This window comes from Salarias fasciatus, chromosome 10, assembly GCF_902148845.1.
Source record: "Salarias fasciatus chromosome 10, fSalaFa1.1, whole genome shotgun sequence".
Classification (NCBI taxonomy): domain Eukaryota; kingdom Metazoa; phylum Chordata; class Actinopteri; order Blenniiformes; family Blenniidae; genus Salarias; species Salarias fasciatus.
Window position 1 is genome coordinate 26185383 of NC_043754.1, and position 26734 is coordinate 26212116.

Consider the following 26734-nt stretch of genomic DNA (forward strand, 5'->3'; position numbering starts at 1 on the left):
TACATATTCAGGAATCTTCCATATATTTTGAAATTTTCACAAATTGTAGAACCATAAAACATTCTGGAATTATTGCTCTCTATATATCATTATTTTATTTATTTATTTATTTATTTATTTATTTATTTATTTATTTATTTATTTATTTATTTATGTATTTGTGATTGAAAAAAAAACAGGTCAGATTATAGTGGATTATGTAACTGAGATCCAGTTAAAATGAATAAAAGCCAGACAAGCTGGTTCCTACCTTCTAGAATGTGAACTTTACCCTTAATAAAAGAGACTGGAGCTATTTTGGGCGATCAGTGGAGCTATGGCAGAACCTCCAGGCCACTGGATCCTCCAGCGGCTGCATATCCACTCCTAATCCTAAAAATAATTGGGATGATGCACAGTCCGCAGCCAAGTGGCAGACAGTGATTTAAAGAGCAAATAAATACAAACGTGAGCAGGAATCTTCCCTGCATGCCCGTCTTGCTCTCTGGGGTTTTTTCCAGAGGTTCCTCCGTTAATCCTGTATGTAAATTGCAGCCAATAGATGCTGTTGTTGAGTTGGGCTGGGATTAGCAGGAGGCGAATGAGTTTCAATTTTACTGGATTACAGAACAAAGAAAGGGGAAAGGGACACCCAGCTCAGTTAAGAGGAAAAACGGGAATAAAACTTGGAAAAAACACACACACAACAGACAGTAAAGATCGAAGAGTGGCGGCGATGATCCGGATTACGATGTTTTAGCGGACGGCGCGGCTACATTGTGGTTGGGAATTGTTTCTGATGGATTAAAACGGGGAATAAACCTATTCCGGGATTGACAGCAGCAACAAGGCTATTTAATCGCTAATTAAGGTGAGATTTCGATGTGTGTGTTTGTGTCCGTGCTCGGCTGGGCTGCGTGTGTTCGTGGAGCGGGGGGTTTTCGTGACTGTACATGTAGGAATTACAGATTATAGATTAATTTCGGGGCTGGGGGAGGAGATGAAAGGCTAGCCGCTAGCTAGCAGGAGGCTAACGCCGCACAGCTAGTTAGCTTCATTACGCTCCCGTTAGCCGGTTAGCCTGCGCTGGTTAGTTAACAAAGGTGGCCGCTAGTTAGCGGATAACTCGGTCTGGGGGGATTTAACCTTGTCGGTGGACGGGTGGCGTTATTCGCCGTCGGTGGGTAGTCGCCGACTACAAGGTTAACCAGGTAGTTAAACAAAAGCCAGCTAGCTAAATGAGCGAGTAAACCAACCAAACACATTTAAACTTCAACAAAACAGTCTAAAATCAGCAATTGTCCGTCCTTTATGACCCGGTGACAGAGCTGTTAACCAGTTAATCTCATCTCCGTTTCATCCTCTGCTCCCATTTAAACACACACAAGGTCGGATGTGTAGAAATAAGTAAACTTCACTCATATTTTCTCCACATTTAACTCAAAGTAACACTGCAAACTTCACTGTTTTTTTTTTTATTTATTATTTATTAAGCAGTCTGAGATAAAACTTTTGTTTTTTTATTATTAATATACAGCAGAACTTTCGTCCAAGCAGACTAAAGTCAGATATCATCCCCTTTCCTTTGGTTTTAAATATCTTATATTATTCTGGTTCACACTTTTTTTTCTATTGTAATTTTTTTATGATTTCAAACGTTTCCGTTCTGCTCTCCTGCAATCTGAATTGAATGTTCCTTTTGGGCTGTGAGAGCAGGAGCTCCAGCAGCAGGTCTTCTGCAGAGAACACAGCAAGGAAAGGCACAGGGAGAGGATGAAATCCAGGAGAAATACAAGAAAAATGGATGGAAATACGGTTAAATAGGAGAAAAACACTGGAAAAACTGATGAAAAAGAGAGTAGAAACTCAGACAAAATGGGAATTTATAGTTTACTAGATAAAAAAAAAATAAGGAAAAATGCATGCAAAATTTCAATAATAAAAACTGGAAAAGTACAGTTAAATATATAGGAACATTTAATTGAAAAGTACAGGAGAATACAGGAAAATAGAGAAATGATACTAAAACTAATGACATCCGCATAACCTGTCATAACTAAATGAAAAAACACTAACACTGTTTGCTTTGAGTGACTGTGTCTTTCTGTATTGTTGATATTCAGTAAATCTTCAAAAGTTAATAGTACAATTGATTTACTGAACAGAAGCAGATTTCGTAAGATTCCTCTTCAATACTTTGATTGGGTTGTTTGTTTACCTTGCTTTACTTGGCTCCTGTGTTCACTGTGACCTGGACTTTAAATGTCAATGCAGCTTACAAACCTGACAAATCCTGTTTGACTTTATCCACAGAAAGATGCACTTATAACAAAAGTTCAAACATAATATCTATATAATAATAGCCTTTATTTACATTTATTTAAACAGCTAGGTAATAGGGAGAGACTGTTTTTTTTTTTTTTACAATGACAAACTGGAAAAAGGAAAACTGAAGGTAACTTTATCGAAGTAACTTTAAAAATACACTGAAAGAAATATTAATTATTGGCTGCAGTTATATTACATTAATAACAATGCATGTATTAGAATTAAAACTATTTTTGGAGATAATCTAATGGATGTAAACACCAGAATTTTAGAGATATGGTTGAAAAATGATTTATTTGACTTTTTTTATTAAGTTATTTTTAAGAATACTGGTGTTGCGTATCGGGTTCGATACTTGACGTTAAAGCTCTGATAAGTATTACATAACGTCGTCCGTCAGCTACGTCAGCAGCAGGTAGACTCGCTAGGACGAGTGACGTCCGCGGTTTGGAGATTCTGTAATATTCATAAGAATGACAGACGTGAAACAGACTGTAAATCATAATCTGACAAAATATGGAGGGGGGAGAACAATAGTTGGTACAACACCAGCAACTCAACCAGCAACTCAACCAGCAACGTAACCAGCAACTTAACCAGCGACTTAACCAGCGACTCAGCCAGCAGAAACATTTGGAGCAGCAGAGTGAGATCAATGTCGCTCTGAGCCCTGCTACATGCTACATGCTACATGCTAAAGAGTTGCAGGGCTCACACTCCAGCCATGCTACATGCTAAACATGATTTAAGTCCGACCGATTCTAGTGACGTGACGATGCATCTCGAGTGTGGGGAATTGAATCGGTGGAGTAAAAGTGCGCGACAGAGCAAACAGCAGAGGGCGCAGTCTACTTCCTCTATTAACGTCCCACGTGGCGAACTGTTCGACGCAGAACGGAAAGCGGGAACGTAGAAGATCCGTGTGGCTCTTCTTACGTTTTTGTTTCTTCCTCACCTCGAGTGCATCTGTTATTGAACTTTGAGTTTGAAAAGATGATGGGAGCGGAGCGGAGCAGACACCGGTAAAGTCATGGCTGTTCTCTCAGGTGATTTCAAATCGGAGGTGTGGCAGCATTTTGGACAACAAAAAAAAAGAAGAAAATGGTGAGAAAATAACAGACAAAGCCAAAACAATCTGCAAGTATTGGTGTTTGCCTTTGACCAGAGAGATTTTCTCCAAAGTTTATTTTATGTGAGATTTGTTCATTTATTTGATTTTTATTTGGACAAAACATATTTTAAGTTATTCTTTCACAAAGAAAAGTAAAGATGCCTACAGTAGTGCCTTCCAGTCACTAGCTGCACCCACCTCAACAATGAAAAGTTTAATCTGAAACAGTACTCAAAAGAAGATGGGAAAGTACAGTATGGGGTTCAACAGAAATAATAAATGATTTCCGTCACGTGGACTTGGTACCATGAGTTAAGAGCTCAGTGATTCATTACACCCGTAGTTTGCAGTCGTTCTTTAAACTGTGTTTCCTAAACAGTATCCCTAATTATTCTGAAGTTTTTCTGTCATTGGCTTTAGTGTGGAAGAGATGAAAAACATGGTTTTTAGCACAGATTATGTGTTGACAGCCACACGATCCCCAGTTCAAGTGTGGGCCAGACACCCTTCTGTGAGTTTGCATGTTCTTCCTGCGTGTCTTTGTCTTTGTAAGTGAGAGAGATCATGAATGAAATGCACAAGAATGATCCAAGACAGCCAATATTGCAAATCAAATATGAACAAAAGTCTTAAAGTACAAAATATGAGACGAGAATTGAAATTTCTTGTGAAAAGTCTTTAAACGTTTCCATATTTCCTATCCTTTTGTGTGTTGTTTACGTTTAAAGCTGTATTATGTGGTTTGTAAATTCAAAAATCCTATGAATCGGAAGTGAAGAGCTAATCAGGCTTTAATCCACCATACATTCCAGATGTTTTATCTCTTCCTGTTTCCAGTGCCCAGCTTCTTTTACTGAGCCGGCCATAACTTACACAGTGTCTTAACCTCACTGGGGCTTTAATTTGGGGAAACGGTTTGGATCTTAAATGTTAATACTGGGCGCACAGACCCTCATATATCAGCCTGTCTCCTTGGTATTTCGCTGGTTTCCCTCACAGCCGTGATAACAAGCTGAACATGGGCCATGACAAAGGCCTGCGGCTGCAGTCGCAGGGCGTAAACAAAGGGATTAGCTTTCTTCTCTGCTACTAATGATAAGTTAAATAAAGTCTGCCACACCACACCCTGCTGTATGTACGTTTGCAATCCTACTGTTGTTTTGCTTCCTTGGAGAAATCCAGTGTGGGACTGGAATATGGCCGGGAGTGGACGCTGCCATTTATCTTGGTGCTGAACAAACATCAGGGCTCTTACGTATGGAGAAACCCAAGGTCTGGCAGGCTTTTCTGCAAATCGCTCTTCTTTTACCTGACTGTGACGGTGAGGCTGTGTGGGAGCATCGTCCGTCTGACCCTTCTTGTCCCTGTAGGAGAATCAGAGGCGCCTGGAGAGACGCAGCGCCAGGTTTGATCTGAATGGATCAACCTGTTGCGTCTGTTGACAAAGGGCTCGTAGCGGGAATCACATCAGCTGATCCACTCGCAGTGTTTCACCGCCGAACCCACAGCGTATGTCTGCAGTGTTCAGTGCCGTTTGCTTTAGCTGGAGGAGTTGTTGACCTCGACTAGCCGAGCGCTCGCCTCCTGTTAGCGTTAGCTAGCTGGGATGACTGGAAACACCTCCGTGGCAGAGCAGGGTGTTTCACATCCCGGAGGATTTACACAGGTTGCCACATCTTCGGGATGTAAGATTTCCCCCAGCGCATTAAAAGCTCTCGTAGAATCCCTCGTGACCGTGAGAGTGTTCACTCTCTAAACCCCCGTTTCCTCGACGCGGCGCAGGAAAACGCAGCATTTCAGCATTTTCATTTCAGAAAGTTTTCACGTTGAAAACAATGTATGAATTTATGCTATTGCTTGATTTTACAATGAAACCACACACACACACACACACACACACACACACACACACACACACAGAGAACAATATACTCCACTCATTCACAACGGAGAACTCAGACATCCATATGGACAGAACACCAAGTTGGATTGTTGTTACGGTGACAGTCAACTCTAAAACTACCAAGCCCAGGAGAATCTGGACCGGAACCAGGACCAGGACCAGGAGAACCTGGACTGGGAGTCAAGACACTCTGGAGGAAATCATTGTTCTTACTGTCCGTCTACTGAGCATGTGCAGAACAACTGGTTACTGGTTACCACAGCCGTGATGCGCCAGGAGACGGAGTTGTTGCATTTCCAGTGACGTTGAACACCGTTGTGGTGGAAATCGTACTGTACTGTTTGCCACTGTAGAGAAGAACAGATGAACGCGATTAGCCGTCTCAGGACGGTCCAGAGAGTCGTCTGATCCGCGAAGGTCGCGTCACGACAGCGACCTCAGAGAGTCGCGCAGCTTCATTTAGCACGTCGAGTCCGAATCCACGGAGCCGCCATGCTAATGGCTAACCCTCCCGAGTGCTGCTCACAGAGACTCGTGCTCCGCCAGCGTTTAAGGTCCAATAATGTTGGAGATTGTAATTAAGGCTGGGAAGAGCTCTTAATGCATACAGCGCTGTAAGTGCTTCACTACAAGTTGTGCTCGGTGCAGTTTCACTGCGTGTAGACCAGCCCGCTTGAATCAATTAGGAATTCTGGTAATTCCACGGAGGAATTATTCACCGGGAACGTCTCCAGTTTACAGATCAGATGCAAAACTGTGGCTGTACCTGTTTCCTGCGAGTTTGTTTTTGAGCTGTTCTTTGTGTCATTCTGGTCAGTAAACATCTTCATTGCATTAGAGGTCATTCTGGGCCTCTCTCGGCTGCTTTATTCAATTTTCTTAAAGGTTAGCTCCAAATGGCACTCCCACAGCCTGCCCAGCGCTCCGAGACGCACAAAAATCCAGAGGAACATGTTTACGTCACTGCAAGACATGGATTAAAGAAAGGAAAGTGAAGGCTCCCGCTTCTGTTTCGCTATGATCAGTCATCTGGTTAAGAAAAAAAACAGGGAATATAACAGGATTTGCTGAAAACTGTGATAATCTCTCATGGAGTGTCCAGATTTGTCTTTTTCTGTGTTACGCTGTGGAGTATGCAAAGCACCTAGAGACTGAACCTAAATGACCGAATCCTGGATGTCAAAGAAAACCTTTAGCTTCCACTGAAGAGGGGTTTTTTTTTTTTGGCTGCTTTTTGCAGGCTGCGAGAATAAATGAGCTTTTGTCAAAGTAAGTATCTGGATGAAATCATGGTGAATAGTCCTGGCATGTCCACAAAGTTTGCGTCATTCACTATCAACAAAGCCACTGTGGGATTTGCATCAAAGGATCTTTCTTTCTTTTCTTCTTTCTTCTTTTTTTATAGCGCCGTAATAGCTCTCATGAGGTATTGTGCGTCGCTTCATTTCTGGACGCCGTTCCACTCTGAACTGTTCAATATTCACTGAGAACCATAACAGCACTGTGACATTACGCTCCAGCTTCCTCTTGCAAAGCAATTGACATGGCATTATCCTGAGCCTCTGCTTATCCCCGCCGCTCTCCTCCTCGCTACTTCCTCTGCCTTTTAAATATGTGAGGGAAGGAGGCCATCTATTTCGAGGCCATAATAATTTAGGAGGGGGCTAATGTTTGCTGTGTCCTCAGGGGAGGCAGATTTAGATGGCCAATAGACTTGGCACGTTGAGACTGGTGCAGCTGAACCCACCACACCCTCCCTCCTCGCTCTCTCTCTCCCTCTCTCTCCCTCTGCCTGGTGTCTCTCCACCTCTCTGTCCTCTCTCTATTGAGTCCGTGGTTTGGGCTTGCCAGAGGCTAGTATAATGGTTCCCAGTGTCTGGAGAGATTAAAGGCCAGAGCTGCATTGTTCAAATGCCCCGAGATTAGTTTCCAAGGAGACGGGTTTCAGTTGCCATGAGAACATAGTGCCTGGCTTTAGCCGAGCCGTTTCCCTTTAACACTTCCTGTCCGTTTGTGTCCTTACTTCCATTCACAGCCTTGTTTTTGGACTCCGGTTGATCGTGTTGTATCCAAAGTGTGCAACAGCTGAATTTTTAGGGAGAAGTGTAAATGAAGAATTGAGACAAGTATTTGGAAACGAACTCCCAAAGAATTGTTTGGTCGTCTATCTTTGTGAAATCCCAGGAGGAGTAATCCCACAGCATGACAGATATCTGTTAGCATTGCTGTTGGCTGCAAGCAAGAAACTGGGGTAGAGGAACACCACCAACAACAAATCAGTGGATAAAGATCACAGAAGAGATCTTCTCGACAGAAAAATTAACAAATACTGAACAGCAAGCAATTTATGAACCTATCTTTAAAGCTTTTAACATGAAGGTCTTTTCCAATTGGCTTTGGTTCTTTGGTTTTATGTTTGTATATGAAAATGGTTTTCTAATAAAGATTTAAGTGGGGGAAGAAAAAAAGAACATGTACACCAAAACATTTCGTCCTAACACGATGGACCCTGTGAATTCTGTTAGTGTTGTCTTAGTCGTGGTTCTGCTGCCGGTTTAGATATGCCCTTCCAGCTGTCCCCTCTCCACGGTACATACATTAACTAATATGTCTGGAACATTAATAAGCTCTCGGCCGGATCTGTTGTCCAGGTCTGGATCGCTTTCAGAATGTAATTAAATCCTCATCTGCTCATAATTAATCGGCCTTCCACGTTTCATTAACATCCATCCATAACGTCCCTCTTATCGTAAAGATCGTAAAGACCAGATTTTTTTTCTGGATACAAATTATGTCTTGAATTCCACCAAAAATTAATTTCCCCGTATCTGCTCGCCTCCCAGCTTTTGTCCGTTCACAAGTCGTTGACTTAACCTGGTTACCAACTAATCAACCACGTAGCTGGACACGAATCCTACCCCGCTGTGTGACTCAAACTGAGTTTGATCGGGAGGAGAAGTTGTTTCAGCAGGAGAATTCATCCTGACACCAAAGCTGAAACAATTCGGTAACGCTTTGAGGAACAAAACAACCATTTTGAGTTTTAACAAATTCCTGGGCTTTCAGTCCAGACAGATCCGTGGAGACTCCTCCTCGCAGCTTCCTGGTTTTACACTCGTGTACGAACGTCAGAGGTCTGGTGAAGTCCACAAAGTGCCCAGCTGGTCCTAATGTTGTGGCTGATTGGCTGTACTTCCAGTGGTGTTGGAAATTCGATCTCTCGTCTCTGCAGTCTCCAGTCAGTATCGCTTGTCGTGCGCCATCTGCCAAGCGGAGAGCATAAAGTGTAGAAGTGCTCATGGCCGTCCTCTGAGTGCTCTAATTGTCCCGGATTGACAAGGGCAAACCGCTCATTCCTGATCTTCACGGGATTCAGCCCGGAGCGGCTCTCGGGACGGGGACGTCTGTCAGCCCATCCGTCTTTCTACTTAATGGATTAGCGTGACATTTTGTACCGGCAGCCCTGGTCCCCGGGGGACGGGTTCCTCTGACTCCTGTGACCCCTCAGCACCACCGTGAGGACCTGTACCCCCAAAGCCGAGGTGGGGTGTGTGAACTGTGTCTGGCAGCCGGGCTGGAGGATGGATCTGCCCTGGCTTCAGAACTAGAGCGTCCCAGAGGACCTGAGGAGAGGTGAACCAGCGGAGAGGACAGGATCCGAGGGTTTTTAGTGTTTTGTGCAGATAAAATTACACCAGAGTCACAAAACCACCCGAGAGGACGGATGCTTCTCTCAGGCCTCCGTCCGCAAGTGAAACTGAAGACTTCTGTAACATTTTGGTTGTTCTTTTCTATGAAAACTATGTTTGGAGCCACTGAAAACACAACTTTTTGAAAACACTCAAACTCCAGTGGAAAGGGGGAAACACTGCTATTGCTCATGCACACAATGGCTGCAGTGAACAGCAGCTCTGCACGTGCTCAGTAGATGGACCACAGGAGGAGTGTTGTCCTCCAGAGTGTCATGGCTCCCAGTCCAGATTCTCCTGGTCCTGGTCCTGGTTTTGGTCCTGGTCCCGGTCCAGATTATCCTCGGAGGTTAGCGAGTGTTTCCCAGATGCTAGCATGCGGCTCAGTTAGCATGAGGAGGAGAAACTCCAGAGTTTCCCTCGGTGCTGTTTTTATCTCGGCATGGCTTTGTGTGGAGCCTGAATTGGAAATGTTTACTAGCTGTCCCCTGGTGGTGCCACTCTCCTACCTTTTCCATATATGCTAATGTCATTAACAGTATCGGACAACTGTTTTGTTCCAAAATAGCAAGCAGCAGGAGTGAAAACTCTGAATATTCTGTTAGCTGTGTGAGATGTATCACAACGTAACTGTTTGTTTATTACCAGTTTGCAAAAATGAAGAATTGCATGTTAAATGAATTCAGTGTGTTTGAGCCCTGTAGATTGATAAGATTTCTCTCTGTGGTCACAATAATTACTTCGTTAAAAGACTGTTTGTTTCCTTTCTGTCTTTTCCAGCCTCGGTATCAGGTTAATGCTCTCCAAGGCAGCTTTTCATTTGCTTAAAGTCAAACTCCGATGTGAGCAGACTGCTTTGAATGATTCGACCCGCGCCGCCGTGTGACCGTGTGCTCGTGTTTTTCCCGCAGAGGCATGGCTCAGATGAGGAAGCTGGCGTGCGACGGCATCAGGACGAATTCCCGCGGAGAGCCGCTGTTGTCGGCCCGGCAGGAGATCCTCACCAGCCTGGTGTCTGCCCTCGACTCGGTGGTACGTCCAGGATCACACCGGCCACCGCGCCCTCTGAGATGGGTCCAACATACGGCTCGTGGTCCAGAACCGGCCCACCACAGGGTCGAATGGGAACGCTAGCTACTGTTTTGTTTGCTATATTAGCATCAGATCTGTTTTGTGAACAAGAATTGGTTAAAACATTTAAACTGAAGGCTGCAGGTGCGTCCAGTGTACTAATAAGTAAAGATAATTATTTAGCGTTAACAACGTAAACCTAAAAGTTTGTAAGTTTGCTTTGAGGCTAACGCTAGTTAGCTAGCTGTCATGCTAGCATCAGAGATGTCTCATCTCAGGTCTCAGTGTTGAGTTGTGTCCACTACTCTGAAAAGATTTGGTGGTTTGGCTGGATCGGTGCCTCTTGAGGGCCGGTTTTGGTCCACGGGCCTCATGTTTAACCTTTGCTCTAACTGAAAATCTTCTGTTAAAACTTTTGGAGTTTTTTCTCCAGAAATCAAAGAAGATGAAACACCTAAGGTGTTCCTTCATTCCAGTGAGCAGGAAGTGGACGGATGCAGCCGTCCACTTCCTGAAGCGCCGCCTGTGTCCTTGAGTTTGAGTCCCGCCCTCTCCTTCCAGTGCATGGCCATGTCCAAGCTGAACGCCGAGGTGGCGTGCGTCACCGTGCACGAGGACAGCGTGATCGCCGTGGGCACGGAGAAGGGCCGAGTGTTCCTCAACTCCAGGAGGGAAATCCAGACAGACTTCTACAAGTTTTGCCGTGAGCTCCCCTGAAATCCCTTCTTCCTCTCTTCAGTCGTCTGTTTGTGTTGAAGCATTGATCACTTTTTGCCTTTTGTGAGAATCCACCCGCGTCCCCGTCGGGCTCCGCCGTTGCGTGACTGCAGATTCAGCTGAAAGCTTCAGCAGCTGCTGCGACTTTCGCTTTCACTCATTAAGAGAGCAGCCACACTCTGACATTCTGCCTTTCAGCTGATGAAGCGATACGCGTCACGTCTCCTTCATCAAACACTCGCTGCATTATGCATGTCGCCGGCGCGTCGGGGTGCGCTCCCGAAGCGTCGGTCGGTCAGTGTCGTGCAGCCGCCGCGAGTCGGAGCTGCCGAGCCGGCGGACGGCGGCCGCCCCGTCGAGAGCTTAAAGAAAGTTTTCTGTTCCCAGGTTGTGATTCAGCTACAACAAACGAGCAGGAGACCTCGGCGTTGTCGGTTTAATTGCCCTCGTGAGAGATTATTTACATTTATCTGGACACAGCATCGAGAAAACAAGTTGTTCATTTTACAGGGCGCCATTTCTCAAAGGCGGCGCATTCGTTACTTTCCGCGGCAAGCCTCTCCGTCACTGGTTTGTTTGTTTTAAAGAGGATTTCTTTACAATCGTCACTATCTCAGCCTGCTATCGTTTCAGACGAGAATGCTCATTTAAAGTCGGACTCTGTTCCTCTCCCGGGTCAGGGGCGCCGTGCCTGCAGAGCCTGAGCGCCGCCAACGCCCATACCAAAGACCAGGAGGGAGACCTCAGCAAGCTGGGCAAAGACGGCGAGCACGGCAAACCCAGAGCCCCGACCGACGCCCAGTCCAACGTCTTCGTCCTGAGGAAGATGGTGGAGGAAGTCTTCACTGTGCTTTACAGTAAGAGCCGAGCAGATCGTCCAGTCGATGAGTCATGATCCGGGTCCTTCATTAACAGCTCTTACTGTTCCTCAGTAGAAAAGGTCTGATGTTTCAGCTGTTTCTGACCTTTAATCTGACCCTCACTCTGAATTTATCTCTGGCCTCGTTTATGCGACGTTTCCAGTGGGAACACTTGGTTTTTGTGTCAGAAAAGTTTTGCGTTTACACAGCAGTGATTTGAAAACGGCTTCCATTTACACAGAAACAAGAAAACTGTTCAAGTTTCAACTTAATAAAAACAATGGAGGCCGAACTTTTTCAGAAAGCTCCACCTGTTTTCAGAGTGAGCTGTCGTGTAGAGCCACACCCAAAACTCGCTGAAAGGCTGTTCCCGGCAGCGCCCCGGGTGCCTCCGTGACCCCGGGCTCTCCGTGACCCCGGGCTCTCCGTGACCCCGGGCTCTCCGTGACCCCGGGCTCTCCGTGACCCCGGGCTCTCGTGACCCTCAGGTGAGGCGGTGGGGAAGAGCAGCCTGGTCCCCGTGCCTTACGAGTGGCTCCAGAAGGACCCCGGCTGCGTGGTGGCCCACGGCCTGCCGGACGGAGTCGCCCTGAAGAAGCCGTCGGAGTACGACACCAAGACGCTGATGAAGATCCTGGAGCTGAGCCACCGCATCCAGTTCACGGTGAAGAGGTCTGCATCACACGGCTTTCAGTCAGCTCTACCTGGGACTGGTGCGGCTGAACGAGCAGCGCTGTGACCTCTGACCCCGCCTCCCTCTGTCCGCAGGCCCGCAGAAGACCTGTCTCGAGAAGCCAAGTCCAGCACGGACGCCAATCACAGCGCTTCCACGGCCGCCGTGACGCAGACCGTCCACGGCCCGGTCAAGACCCCGGGGCCGGCCCCGGCGCCGCCGGCCCCGCCCGTCACGGCGTCCAGCCCCGCCTCGTCCAGCAACTCGGTCCTGTCCAACTTCTTGTACGGCATGCCCATGTCCTCCAAACCTCACCCGGACAGCAAGCTGGACTTCAAACCCATGTCCCTCCTCAACCTGGGCAAGGACCGACTCGCCAGCTGGATGGACAAGAGCGCCATGCTCAAAGACGCCGCCGGCAGCGGTAAGGGACGCCTCACCCGGCCTTCTCAAATCTCTGATCATCATGTGGAGGAGCTTTAAACTGACAGGATGTGATCATTTCTACCTGTAAGAGACTAATCACACTCTGTCGCCAGTTTTACTGTTTATTGTGGTAAAACCTGCTTTTGAGCACACAGTTTAGTTTCTGAGCTGCTTGCTATTTCAAAACAGCTCCAGGTTGTTTTTTTCCTTGCAGTATTGAGTCAGTCTGAAAGGATTTCGGTGGATGTGAGGCCTGAAGGCCTTGATGAGGCTCCTGATAAAGATAAACATGATGAAAAGGAAAATCTTCCTCTTAAAAAGGTGCATTAGTGCTCCGTCGCAGTGTGCCGGCAGGTGATGAACTCTGAGGCTGCTTTAATGTCTTCCAAAGAGCCTGAGTGCGGTGCTGTGGCGGTATGGCCGCCCGGCGGTCGGGTGGAGTCGGGTGGAGTCAGATAACGGTGATGGAGTCCAGTTCACAACACGTTCTGAAAGAAAACTCACATCTCTGTGTTTTTGGGCTCCGTTTACACGACGGTGTTCAGAGTCACTGAAAATGCAGCTTTTTGAAAAGGAAACCTTTTGAAAACTGACTTCCACTCTGTGACCCCTAGGTTTCACCTAATCCGTCAAAAGAATGTCTTTTCGCGACTGTTGTCCTGTTCTTGTATTGATAATTTGCAGAGCCTGATTGAACAGAGCAGGGAAGCTTTTGTTTTTTTATATAAAGAAAGATAAGTTTGTCTTTCAAACTGAAAACACTGATTAAGGATCAACCGACATCAGTGCTGCTGTCTCCTCTCGCTGTTATTTTCCTTAACTTTCTTCTTCTGCTCTCCAAAAGCAGCTGTTGTCCTCTTCCTGATGTTTGTCCACTGTGTCGGTGCAGAGTGGCGCCCTCTGGTGGGGCATTAATGCCCTTTAGAAGTGTAGCAGACGGCAGTAACGGAGGGGATGTCGGGTGAGCGGTGAGGCTCGGTGACGTTAACGCGGCGTTGCGTTTTCAGATGAGACCCCGCGGCTGGCCGGAGAGCAGGGTCAGAGTCCTCCAGGCGTCCACATCTCCAAGAGGCTGCTCTTCTCCATCGTGCACGAAAAATCAGGTCAGTCCGAGGCTTCAACCGACAACACGCGTCCACTGGCCGTCACTCAAAGCAGGAGTGTCGAACATGAGGCCCGCAGGCCAGAACCGGCCCGCAGGAGGCTCCGAGGTGGCCGAGGCAACAAGCAGAGCCTCAAAGTTTCAAACTAAACAAAGACAGTTCATCACACTCTCTCTCCCCCCGGCTAAAAAACCTTTAAAGTTTTGATTTGACGCATCTTTGAATGAGTAATAAAGTAACGGTTCCAGTGTGTGTGAGAGAGATATTGATTGACACAGTATTTTGTTGTGGATTTAAAAAACACCGTCACAGCATTTGAAGCCAACATCAAAAGATAGAAAGCGTTGACGTGTTCCCGGTTTCCGCCTCAGATTTCCCGGTAAGTGGCTCCGATGGCAGATAAAAAGCTGTCACCGTCGTGCGACACCGACACCCAGTTATCTCCGTCTCAGCGCCTCGCCTCGTCTTCAGGTTCACAATAGCAGCAGAAGATTGATCCTGTGGTGGAGTCTGCGGCGTTACCTCGGCTCAACTTTGAAAAGAGCCGGCGGGGAAACAGCTGGTCCATCTGGGCCCACAACCCGAAACCCAGCAGCTTCCTCAAGCCTTCTGATTAGAAGTGAACCTTTTCCAGCCAGATACGGAGCGTAAACGCTGCAAGATGGTCAGAGGAGGGCCGAGAGCCACAGTGTGGGAAGGAGAAGCCTCGGCTTCTGTACTCATTCAGCACGAGTCAGTGACGGACCTCAGAGTTCCTCAAGGACTGAAACAGGGGGAGGGGAGGTCCTGGACCAGACCTCTGCCCCATCCACACATACATCCAACCGTACATCCAACCATCCAACCATACATACAGTGGATATAAAGTCTCCACACCACAGTTGAAATGCCAGGTTTTCATGATGTAAAAAAATGACAGCGAGACAAATAATTTCACAACTTTTTCCACCTTTAATGTGACCTATGACCTGTACAGTGCAAGTTAAACAAAACCGAAACCTTTTAAAAGGGAACAATATAAAATAAAAAACTGAAAAAGCCTGGTTGCATAAATATGCACATCCTAAACTTTGCTGCAGCACCTTTGGCTTTTATTGCAGCACTCCGTCTGTTCAGGCAGCAGCCTCTCAGTGTGGAGCATCTCGATGTGGATATATTTGCCCACTCTTCTTTGCAAAACTGCTCCAGATCTGACAGATTGCGAGTTTTTTTATTTTTACTTCACCTCCCTGAAAGATGTCTGCTTGTTTTATAAAGGTCATAGGTCACATTAAAGGTGGAACAAGTTGTGAAAGTATTTGTCTTGCTTTTATTTTTTAACATCACGAAAACCTGTCATTTCAGCTGTGGTGTGTAGACTTTATATATCCGCTGTGCATCCAACCACCCACCCATCCTTCCTTCCTTCCTTCCTTCCTTCCATCCATCCATCCAACCATTCACCCCTCCAACAACCAACCATCCATCTAACATCCATCCATCCATTGTTTCTTTCAACGTCCATTCAGTCATTCATCCATCCAGCCTTCAGTCATCATCCCCCAATCTGTCCATCCGTCCGTCCGTCCAACCATAATCTATCAGTCCATCTATTCATTGATCTAACATCCAACTATCCTTCCATCCATCCATCCTTCCTTCCATCCGTCCGTCTCCACATTAGGTCTCCATTAGTCCCTCTGTTGTAAACCATCTGTTTAGTTGATTCATAACTCTCCACCTCGACCTCCACATCTGTTTATGTTTTAGTCTCGAAGCAATTAGGATTACGCAATCCTCTGAAAACATTAATAGCCTGAAAACTCTCGTCTCACAACATATTTGAGTCATTAGAAGGCGAATAAAAAGTCAGTGCAGCCCCTTCGGTTTTCTCTGCAGAAGCCAGACACTGTTTACTGAACCCGGTCTGAACCGAGCTAACTCCGAGCCGTTAGAGGGCTAAGCTACTAAGATGTCAAGAGTAATCCTTTAAGAAGATTGTCCCGGTTTACCAAATTGACTTTGTGTAGATGGAGAAGATTAATTTCAGATTTGAAGAACTACAATAAAGTAGAGTGCATTTGAATTAAAGGGCGACGCTCCAATAAAGTGAGACGATTGAATTGAGGAGCTCTGACGGAGGCTCTCTTCGTTTTGCAGAAAAGTGGGACTCTTTCATTCGGGAAACTGAAGACATCAACACGCTGAGAGAGTGCGTTCAGATCCTGTTCAACAGCAGATACGGTGAGGAATGCCCCTCTTTTTTTTCCTCTCTTCTTTTTGTGAAGCGTGACGCCCACGGTGCAGATGTGAGCGATATCGGTGCCTCGGCGGTGCGGTGACTCTGACTGCTGATAGATTGGGGTCATTGCTTCAGTTTGATCATCGCTTCCTCTGTGAGACCCGGCGCATGCATTTTCCATCAAGTTCAACCTTTAAATACTACAAAAATCTCTACAGTGGAACCACTTCTTCACAAGAATAAAGAGTTTCTGTCTTCAGACATGACTTATTCTTCATTAAAAACCCCAACTATAAAAAAAAAAAGATTTATCTGATGTTCATCTCAATCCAGATTCCTCTTTTCTCTTCCTTCAAATGGGGCCAGATATTTGACGGCTCATGCTGTATTTGATGTTTCTTAATTCTGCTTCCAGTGAAGAGGTTTGGCTGCGGTTCTAAACCCCAGCAGCAGCAGCAGCTTCGGCTTCCATTGTGTTTTCAGCGGCTCTGAGCGCCGTGGTCGCGTGAAAAGACGCCTTTAAAACAACCAGTTTTCTCTTTTCACTTGAGAATACCATGTAAGCAGTGGATCTCCCTGACTCCTCGCTGCTCTCCCCCCAGCTGAGGCTCTCGGTTTGGATCACATGGTGCCTGTCCCCTACCGCAAAATCGCCTGCGATCCGGGAGCCGTGGAGATCATCGGCATCCCCGACCAGATCCCCTTCAAGAGGCCCTGCACCTACGGAGTCCCCAAGCTCAAACGCATCCTGGACGAACGCCACGGCATCCGCTTCATCGTCAAACGGTGAGCAGAAGCTTCCAGGAGCCTGTGAAGGAGAGAAATCCAGCTGTCCACTCCTGTACGCCTCCTGGACAGCATGTCCACTGTCGGAGGACAGTGGACATGCTGTGATAGACTGTGATGAACCATGTTAACCTGTGGTAAATCACATAAATCCTGGTGACCTGTTGTTACCCATAGTAAGCTGTAGTAAAATGTGAACCTTGTTAAACTGTGGTAAACAACATACAGGGAACCATGTAAATCCCACTAACCAGTTGTTGGCCATGGCAAACTGCAGCAAACACCAGTAGAATATGGTAAACCGCGGTGAACCGTGGTCAGTAACCCACGGTAATGAACCCCGGTGAACGCTGGTGAGACGCCTCCTCCAGCGCTCGGTGCCGCTCCTCCCTCTCGCCTCTCGCCTCTCGCCACTCGGCCTTCTCGGCTGCTCGCCCCTCTGTTCGTTGGCGCTCATTTGAATGAGCAGCACGCCTGCTTGGAGATAACGCGTCTCTTTAACCAGTCCTGCCGGCGGCTCATCAGCTTGGATGCAATTAGGAAAGATTGAAAATGTGATTAATTCCCAGTTGCAGAGCTTTCCTGTTGTGTTTAGGAGAGGCTGCAGATGCAGGGCCTGATGGGACTTCCGCTATATTTCTCCTTCTGCACACAGAAACACAGCCGTCTGTAATATTAATGGCTTTAAATGCAGGTTTTATTTAAGTGTGTTTAATTATTGCCAGATGACTTCTCAGGGAAAACACTCCCAAGGAGGAGGAATTTGAAGTTGAACGGCTTCTGTTGATTTTAAAACTTGAGCAGCTTTATTTATCCCCTCCTCGTCTCCCGGGATCACTGAGGCATTTTTTTCAAAGTTTTCTTAATAAAACATGGAAAAGAAAAATACCAGAAATAATAGAATGTTCCACGGTCAGGATTAAATATGGATTTACTGACACGTCCAGCACTCGTACTTCTGCTTGTCCTGTAAAAAGCTGGTCTCATCATTAAGTCACTTTATTTGATTTAATTTAATTAATAAAAAAAACTATGAAGTTATCAATATCTAAATGTATTTCAACCTGCATTTGCACACTTGCAGTCATTAATTTGTGTTGAAGAAAGAGAAAAGAGACACTTTATTCCCAGAGGAAGGTTCTTTAATGTGCAGCAGGTGAAAAATGAAACAAGCGAGTGTCCTGATGGACGGTGGAGGGTTTCCTGTTGGAGCGTTTCCCCGCAGTGTGGGGTTTTACCACATGGCGTCCCTGCCGCTCACTGGCGCCCCCCACAGACCAGAGCGGACGCAGCAGGAGGAGTAGCTGGAGCCGGGTCTGTGTCAGGAGCAAAACTCGAAATCAGGTCAGCATGTGATCAATGAATGAAACATGAAGGCCGAGCTCCAGGACAGATTTTACAGTCAACCTGAGGATCCTCTGATCCCAGAAAGACGAGGAGGAGGAGGAGGAAGAAAGGAGGAGGGGAGGAGGAGGAGGAGGAAGAAAGGAGGAGGAGAGGAGGAGGAGGAGGAAGAAAGGAGGATGAGAGGAGGAGGAGGAGGAAGAAAGGAGGATGAGAGGAGGAGGAGGAAGAAAGGAGGATGAGAGGAGGAGGAGGAGGAGGAGGAGGAGAGGAGGAGGAGGAGGGGGAGGGGAAGAAAGGAGGATGAGAGGAGAAGAGGCAGAACCAAACCCAGAAAAAACTCAGTTATTTGAGTTTCTTTCCTGAGACTGATGGTTTGTCTTTTTGAGTCATTATTGAATCACATGACCGCAGTATCGAACGATCAGAGGTATGAACATCTGGATGAGCCGCTGCAGAACATGACGTCTGAAAAAGAAGCTGAAAGCTTTAATGAGAGCTGAGAGCTGCCTCCAGCCTCTGATCTGCCTCCCTCCCTGTGCGCCGTGGAAACACTGACAGCCCGTTTCTCTCTGTTTCAGAATGTTTGACGAGAGGATTTTCACCGGTAAGTCTGACTGATCGTGTTTCAGAAAGTCTGGTTGACGGCGCTGATCTGCAGACTGAAAGTGAGCGGAGAGGAGTGGAGACACCAAACTCAGCCTCTTTCTTTTTTCAACACAGACTAAAGGAAGTCAGTGATTTAAACAGATGAGGCCTGTAGACGTGATGAGAGCCGGCTGTTTCAGAACGGCTCCATGCTGGTTTCTGTCCCGGCTGCGGCTCCGTCACTCCTCAGTGTCTGATCAGACTCTCTCGGCTCGTTCTGTCTCTCCTCACGGCGGATGTTTCTCCATCTCCTGCCTCTCGACTCCTGAAGCCGCCGGTAAGATCGCACGAGAGGAGGGGAAGCTGGACCTGACCTGCACGCCTGACGACGGCTTCCCCGACTGCCTGAGCATCCCCGGCGGCGGCGGCGGCGGCGAGCTGCTGAGCAACGCTCACAGCAGCAGGTGGGACAGCACACACACACACACACACACACACACAGACATTGATAAAATCAGTCACAGTTTGTAGCATGAAACATGAGCTGATGAGCTCCAGTCAGACTGATGGACCGGCTGCGGATGTGTGTTTCCTGACTCTGCAGGTCGACCAGTGCGTGTGTGAGCCCGCTGGCCGACTGTGAAGCCGGTATGTGCTCCTCTCTGAGCGTCGAGCTGTGAATGAAGTGAAGGTTTTCGGTCCGGGAGTCGCTCTGCTCTCCCGTCTCCGTTGAATCTGTTGATCGCGGCTCTGGAAGCTGACGCCGCTGAACGCCTCGCCCCCTGCAGGTCCCTCTGCAGACTGCGTCCCTCTGAGGAGGATCAAAACGGAGCCTCCGGACGGGGAGATCATCCAGATTACGGTTCCAGGTGAGTCTTCAGGCTGCCTTTCTGCTTTCATGTCATTTGGATGCAGTCGGTCGCAGTGAGGCGCTGCGCCGCCGCCTCCTGCTGTAAAGGGTGTGTTTGTTTCCGTAGAGGCCGGCGCCAGCGGGGAGGAGCCCGGCGAGCCGGGGGCCGAGCCCGCCGCCTCCGCACCGCGTCCATCCACCGCCTCGCCCTCCGCCCCCTCCGCCCCGCCTCCAGCCCCGCCCCCCTCCTCCGCCCCCCACCTCCCGCTGGAGAACCACTCAGGTAACCCGACCCCCCCCCTCCTCCCAGGCCCCGCCCCTCCCGGACCCGCCCGACGCCCCGCACTCTCGTGTTTAGGGAGCTCAGTAAGCCGCAGCACGTATGAAACCTCCTTCTTCAGACCCTCCTCTCTTCCTGTAAGTCGTAGCCACACCCCCTACCTCAGTCCCCCGTTCCCCCCCCCCCCCCCCCCCCCCCCCCCACCTCGCCTTGTGAGCGGCGCATCGCGCTCATGTCCAGAGTGAGTTTAGAGCCCACCCTGAACCCCCGTAGCCCCGCCCCCTCCCGAGACCCTCAGTGAGTAGAGAAAGGAGACCAAGGTGCTTCCAGCAGACGCCTGGCTCTGACCGGCCCACTTAACACGCTGAACTTTGACCTCTGCCGGAGGGGCTCTGCTGGAGGGCGTCTTGGTTCGAGCTCTCAGTGCTTCTAGTGACGTGTTTTGCTTTATTTGTTTTGTTGATTTCTTTGTGCTTTGTTTAAGTTTTCTTTTCTTTCACAATTGACCACTAAAAGGAAAGAAAGTGAAGGTAAGTGCAGCGACGCGCCTGTTCAGTGTTACACTGAAGCAGAGTAGACTAGTCCCTGAAAACACACTCTGAGGTGATGTGCGTGTGTGTGTGCGCGTGTGTGTGTGTGAGTGTGTGTGGGCTGCAGGAGTCCCACCCCTGCGTCAGACGGGCCCATTACTCTGTGATCGCCGTGGATTCTTACGTTTTGTCGGCATTTCAAATGGCCGGCGCTGCGCCGGGAAACGCTGGTTAACATATTCCGTGCCGGTTGCATCACGTCCCGAGACGCTCCGCACAAAACAAACGCACCCTTCAAACGGCGCCTCGCGCTTTCAACTGGCTCGGCGCCGGCGTGACGAGGACGTCTCACAGCTGATTGAAGTCTTGCATTGTGTTGCAGCGTGTCCTGAAATCACCGCCCCGTGTCAGCAGGCGGGCCGCCGAGCACGGCTTGACCCGCTCCGCTAACCTAACCCTTCATGTGGGACATTCTTATGGACAGGACACCAAGTTAGCCTCCGAGTTGCCTTTTCGACTGTTTCCATGGAGACGGAGTCAGTGTGTTTTTCCAAAGTCGCGTTTTCCTCCCGTTTCCATAGGAACCGTGTCGGAACATTCTCCTGAAGTTATGTTTTCCTCTTGTTTCCATGGAGACGGGTTGGGAGTGATTCCAAACGGTCCCTCTTGGCAGCCGTTTTCAAAAAGTTACATTTTCATCGTCACCGAGCGCCGTCGTCGTATAAACAGCGAAACGAAACCAAAGTTTTCCGTTTTCACTGGCCGAGTGAACGGGGCCTTTAGAGCTCCGTCAGAACGGCGTTGGCGGTTGGCGGTTTGTGAAGCTCAGTGAGCGGCGGCTCGTCCTTCGTCCTGATCGGGTCCAGACGTCCTCAGACTTCCGTCTCATCTGCTGTCCCGCCGTTCTGAAGCCTCTCCTGTCTGTTCTGGCCTCCTGCAGCTGAAGCGCTGTCACCCAGTGCCTCCTCCCAGAGCATCAGGAGACCTTCTGAAGGTACCCCACACACACACACACACACACACACACACACACACACACACACGCCCCTTTAACCACGCCCTCCTGCGTCCTCAGCAGGCAGCCTGGTGGAGGACATCGGGGAAATGATCCTGCAGCTCCGCAGACAAGTGGAGAGTCTGTTCAGCATCAAGTATGGTGAGGAACCCGCAGCGCCGCAGCTTACTGCCCTAATGCCCTAATGCCCCGGCCACAGGGGGCTGTTAATGTAGACCTCACACACCTTCACACACCTTAGTCAAATTAAATTCCACTGCTTCCTTCAAACATTTGTTGAGCTGAGCTGCAGTTGTGCTGGTCCTCAGCTGAAGCCCTGGGCCTCCCCGAACCGGCCAAGGTGCCGTACTCGCGGTTCCAGATGTACCCGGAGCACCTGTACGTCACCGGGCTGCCCGAGGGGATCGCCCTGCGCCGGCCCAACTGCTTCGGAGCGGCCAAGCTGAGGAAGATCCTGTCTGCCAGCAGCCACATCCAGTTCGTCATCAAAAGGTACTTTCATCCCGGCCGCGAGAAACCCGAGGAAACCGTCGGCTCCACACACACTTCCTGACTTTTCTCTGCTGGATTTTAATGAGAATGTTGCTGAAAACTAAAGAATCACCTGTTTCTTCAGGCCTGAGCTCCTCACCGAGCAAGTAAAACAAGAGATGCCTTCCATGCCGCTCTGTGATCCAGGTACGCCTCTGTTCTGCAGCTCGCTTTGACCAGACTGTGGTCACGTTTAGCATGTAGCATGTAGCATGTAGCATGTAGCACGGCTCCATCCTGCAGAGAGTTTGATGCGGTGCTGGAACAGTGGAGGCTGGCTCGGGCTCAGACCGGAGAGGAATCGGCAGATGTTGTTCCAGCAGGGCTTTGTGTTGCGTCTCTTCAGAGAGGCTGTGTGTCTGTGTATATGTGAAGCGCTGGAATATAAGCTTCTGTTTTTGCCGATAGTGTCACCAGCGCGAGGTCAGATCCCGTCCAGGAGCTGTTTTTAAAGTCCTTGCAGGGATTTCCTGCAGCTATCGCTGCTGTCTCAGTCTCACAAAGCTCCGCCGCTGGAACCGGTTTAACGTCTGGGTGCTGCTGTGTTTTAAAGAGCTGGACGCCAAGGACGTGACGCCGATCACAGACGACCCTGCAGCCGGATCCAAGAGACCCGGATTCTCAGGTGCGTCCCCATCTGGCCTGAGACGGCGGCGTGGCGTGGCGTGGCGTGGCGTGGCGTGGCGTGGCGTGGCGTGGCGCGGCGTGGCGCCGCTGACGGCTGAGCCTTGTGTGTGCTGTGTGCAGAGTGCCTGGAGTCCAAGCTGTCCCGGATCGACCTGGCCAACACGCTGCGGGAGCAGGTCCAGGACCTGTTCAACAGGAAGTACGGCGAGGCACTGGGCATCAAGTACCCGGTCCAAGTGCCTTACAAGAGGATCAAGAACAACCCGGACTCGGTCATCATCGAGGGCCTTCCGCCCGGCATCCCCTTCAGGAAGCCCTGCACCTTCGGCTCGCAGAACCTGGAGAGGATCCTGGCCGTGGCCGACAAGATCAACTTCACCATCACCAGGTGGGAGCGCGGTGGGCCGGCCGGGGCCGACCCGGGTCCAGAACGGTCTGCCAGCCCCTCACACCGTGTGACCGAAGACTCCAGACTCTCACATTCTAACTTTCTTCTTTCTGGGTTGCTTTCAGACCATTTCAAGGACTTATTCCAAAACCAGGTGGGATCAGAATCTTGTTTTCTCTCCTCTTAACGGATAAAAGACTTTCTGACTGGCGGCTTTAATAATCCACGCCGTCTTTGATCTTTCAGCACCTCGGAGAGTGACGTTACTAAAGAAGGCGTACGCTTCCATCAGCGGTGAGGAAACCTGCTGCGGTTCCCGTTAATTCGCCGCGGCCGTCTTCACAGTCCTGATTTAACGGCTGCTTTGTGGTCGACAGATGACGACGACATCAACCGGATGGGGGAGAAGGTGGTGCTGCGAGAGCAAGTCAAGGAGCTGTTCAACAAGAAATACGGTAAACCACAGCCGCCTGCAGGGGGCGGTACCGGTCGGCCCGGCACAGCCTCAGTTAATGAGAGCAGTGAGGTGAAATCACCGTCCTGAGACACCAGGCGGCGAATCGAGTCTGCAGGGAGCAGACGTCTTGAGTCGCAGCGCTGACAGTAACCTCCACATCGCTTCTCGTCAGAAATGCACATGAAAGTTTTCAGTCTGCGTGATTTATTCCTGCCTCGTTCCAGAGTTTGTGAATGGTTTGACAAGGCAGCACGACTCGCTGTCCCACCTAGTGGTGAACGGCGAAATTACAAGATATTCTGGGACAGTATGACTGAGTAGCTTATAGATCAGCCTGTAATGGAGTAATGAAAAGGTGCCAACAATCTCGAGATAGATATGAATATAGCTATAAGATTTTACTAATCCTTTAATAAAATGTGACATTCTCACAGTAGCACTTTAAAAATGTTTGCAATTATATTTAAATATTTTATATTACTTTAGAATTCACCTTTTGTGGTTTTTGCGCAAATAACTTGTTAAAAATAGTTATTATGCATGACATACTCATACCATGACTGTTTTATTACATTCTAGGAAAGTTTAGAACATCTAAAATGGGCAAAATGATGAAATTGTTGTGTTTTTCCAGCCTGTGAAAAATCTGTTTCAGCTATAAATGTGAGGAATATGTGATGAGTGTGTTCATGCGTAAAGGGAAGAGATCTGTCTCTCCCGGTGGTTCAGAGCCGTCCCGGTTCTCCTGGACTGACCCGGTTCTGTGCCGTGCTCAGGTGAAGCTCTGGGTCTGGACCGCTCCGTGGTGGTGCCGTACAAGCTGATCCGGGGCAGTCCGGAGTCGGTGGAGGTCAGCGGCCTCCCGGACGACGTCTCCTTCCGGAACCCCAACACCTACGACATCCTGTGCCTGGAGAAGATCCTGCAAGCCGCCGAGAAGGTCTCCTTCACCATCAAGAGCCAGCTGCAGTGAGTCCGCTCAGCTCGCCAGGGCCGCCGAGGCGCCGCTGCAAAGCCGCTCGGTTCGCTCTGACCCCGCCGATAACCTTCCTCTGCTGTCCTGCAGGCCGTTCGCAGAGATCTGCAGTCAGGCCTGCAACGCCGGCAACACAGGTAGGCCAGTGTGTGTGTGTGTGTGCGTGTGTGTGTGTTTGGTGCCTCACACGGCGTCCCCTCCTCGTCTCCAGCAGGAACCGACGCCTCCACCAACCGGCGGAAACGGAAGCGGGTCCACGAGAGCAGCCGGATACCGCCGCCGTCCGACCTGCTCTCCACCAATCAGATTCCAGTGATGGTGCGTGACACTTCATTCTCACCATGACCCGGAGGTTGCCGTGGAAACGGGATCTGGACCTCAGTGAGGTCGTATGATTGGATGTTTCATCACTGGCTGATCATGTGGCTCGTTGCTCTCTGCCGCCACTAGAGGCCTCTGTTTGACGACGACCCTGTCAGTCCGTTTTTTTTACTGACATTCTGTAAACTGCGGTAAACCTGCGGTGAAGCTGAAGTGTTTCTGAGCAGCTGCTGTCTCCTCTGTCCGTCCTGCAGCAGTGGCCCATGTACATGGTGGACTACAGCGGGGTCAACGTGCAGGTTCCCGGGAAGGTCAACTACTGAGGTCAGAGGTCACGGGGCGGAGGGCGGACTGCAGCAGACGGACGTCAGGAGACGGAGGGAGAGCGGACGAGTCTCCAACACTAAGCAGGAGAGCTGTGTGTGTGTGTGTGTGTGTGTGTGTGTGTGTGTGTGTGTGCGCGTGTGTGTGTTTTGCCTCGTTTCCACTGCACAGTGCATTTTAAAACTCCGGCCCTCCATGTCCGACCCGTCGCTCATGTATCAATTAGAAAAGCTGTAATACCAGGGGTTTCCTGCAGGGGGCGATGGTGTTGGTTTCAAAAAGAGCCCGGTTCTCATTAGAACCCGTTCAAAAAAGCTGATTTCCAGCGTGGAAATAAACATAAAGCTCCTGGTTCCAGAACAGGTTCTGGTCTCCGTCTCTGGTTTCCACAAGTTTTGCATAACTCGCCCAATCACAGCGTGACGCAGTCATGTGACAGGCTGGACCAATCACATTCACATCCGGTGTCAGATGTTCAGTTTGGAGACGTCCTGCTCAGATCCTCAAACAGTCGGTGGTTTTCACCCTCCTGCTGCTAGCATACGCCACGTCGCTCTGTTTGGCTAACTCCAGGAGGTGCAGACGCTCAGCGAGGGAAGGACCGCCACCGCCAGAGACGTCACGCTCAGGACACGCCCACATTCTGCTGACGCTACATCCTACAGTGCCGTGCAGTGGGAACAAGGCTGGAGAGTGTGTGTGTGTGTGTGTGTGTGTGCGTGTGCGTGTGTGGTGCCGAGAGCTCGGCCTACGTCCTGGTTCTGGACTCCCCTCCAGAGTGTTTGTTCTCTTGTTCTGTCTCTAAACGTTCTCACACACACACACACACACATACACACACACACACACACACACACACACACACACTGCGTCTGGACGTCTTCAGGACCGGGTTCCACACGATTCAGATCTTTGTACTTTTTATTTATTATATTTATTGAGATATAACATGCAGGGATGTAAAATATATTATTCCGTTCTCCGGGGGACGAGCAGAGCGCCGAGCTCTGGCCGACACCGCCGGGTTCACACAGAGCAAAACGGAGCGTTCTGATTGGACGGGGAGTAAGACGCCTTCTTATGTTAGCGACATGTAAAATAGGTCATTTCAGCCTGAATGTATCCTGTAAAGAAGAATGGTATGTTACTCTGCGACGACTCTCTGGACTAACCATATTTAATATGCTGTACCTTAACGCCAATTAGGCCTTTCAAATAAAATGTGTTGCCTTGCACTTTGGATTGTGTCACGATTCCTTTTTCCCACCGTCCCTGAACGTCTCATCAAAAAAATATTGTTGAGCCTGTTTTTTTTTTATTGTAGTTTCTTATCGTTAGTAGTTTTAGTGGTAATTTCATTTGTTTTTATTTTACAATTAATGTTAATGGTAAATGGATTGATCTTGCTGTTTGCGGACTGAGGTCCACTTCCTGGAGTTTGATCCAGAATAAAGAAATCAAACCAAAGCTTCTGGACGTTAAACCCTTTTCCCAGGATGCTTTGAGATGCTGGACTGTCCACATATCGTTTTGTCGCCTCGGGATGTGGAGAGAAGTGTTTGTCCCCCAGAGTTTCTCCACCTTCCGACAGCAGCAGAGCCCGGCTTGGTTCGTCTCCAGATGTTTCGTTCTTGAC

General features: G+C 49.0%; 1 protein-coding gene across 2 annotated transcripts; it reads left to right on the top strand.

The window, feature by feature from the left end:
• The first annotated feature begins 536 nt into the window (after positions 1-536).
• On the top strand, positions 537-26353 carry gtf2ird1 (GTF2I repeat domain containing 1). 2 transcript variants are annotated; one of them, XM_030100151.1, is made up of 27 exons: positions 537-850; positions 9922-10042; positions 10643-10784; positions 11479-11655; positions 12147-12330; positions 12427-12755; positions 13765-13860; positions 16000-16083; positions 16684-16867; positions 18793-18818; positions 19131-19263; positions 19404-19447; positions 19588-19668; positions 19777-19932; positions 21400-21453; positions 21535-21615; positions 21783-21966; positions 22091-22152; positions 22559-22630; positions 22753-23020; positions 23146-23174; positions 23267-23314; positions 23398-23475; positions 24254-24446; positions 24544-24590; positions 24665-24771; positions 25029-26353. In XM_030100151.1, exons 2-27 carry the CDS (start codon positions 9926-9928, stop codon positions 25095-25097), a joined length of 3045 nt encoding a protein of 1014 aa, XP_029956011.1. In that variant the 5' UTR covers positions 537-850; positions 9922-9925; the 3' UTR covers positions 25098-26353. The 2 variants fall into 2 exon arrangements, with proteins under 2 accessions (XP_029956011.1, XP_029956012.1); XM_030100152.1 differs by having other exon boundaries at positions 21538-21615.
• The last annotated feature ends 381 nt before the right edge of the window (positions 26354-26734 follow it).

Coding starts and splice junctions, on each gene's coding strand:
- gtf2ird1 (XM_030100151.1), top strand. CDS start 9,926: ATGGCTCAGATGAGGAAGCTGGCGTGCGACGGCATCAGGACGAATTCC. Junction 16,084..16,683: donor CCTGTTCAACAGCAGATACG/GTGAGGAATGCC, acceptor CTCTCCCCCCAG/CTGAGGCTCTCGGTTTGGAT. Junction 23,175..23,266: donor AGGACTTATTCCAAAACCAG/GTGGGATCAGAA, acceptor TTGATCTTTCAG/CACCTCGGAGAGTGACGTTA.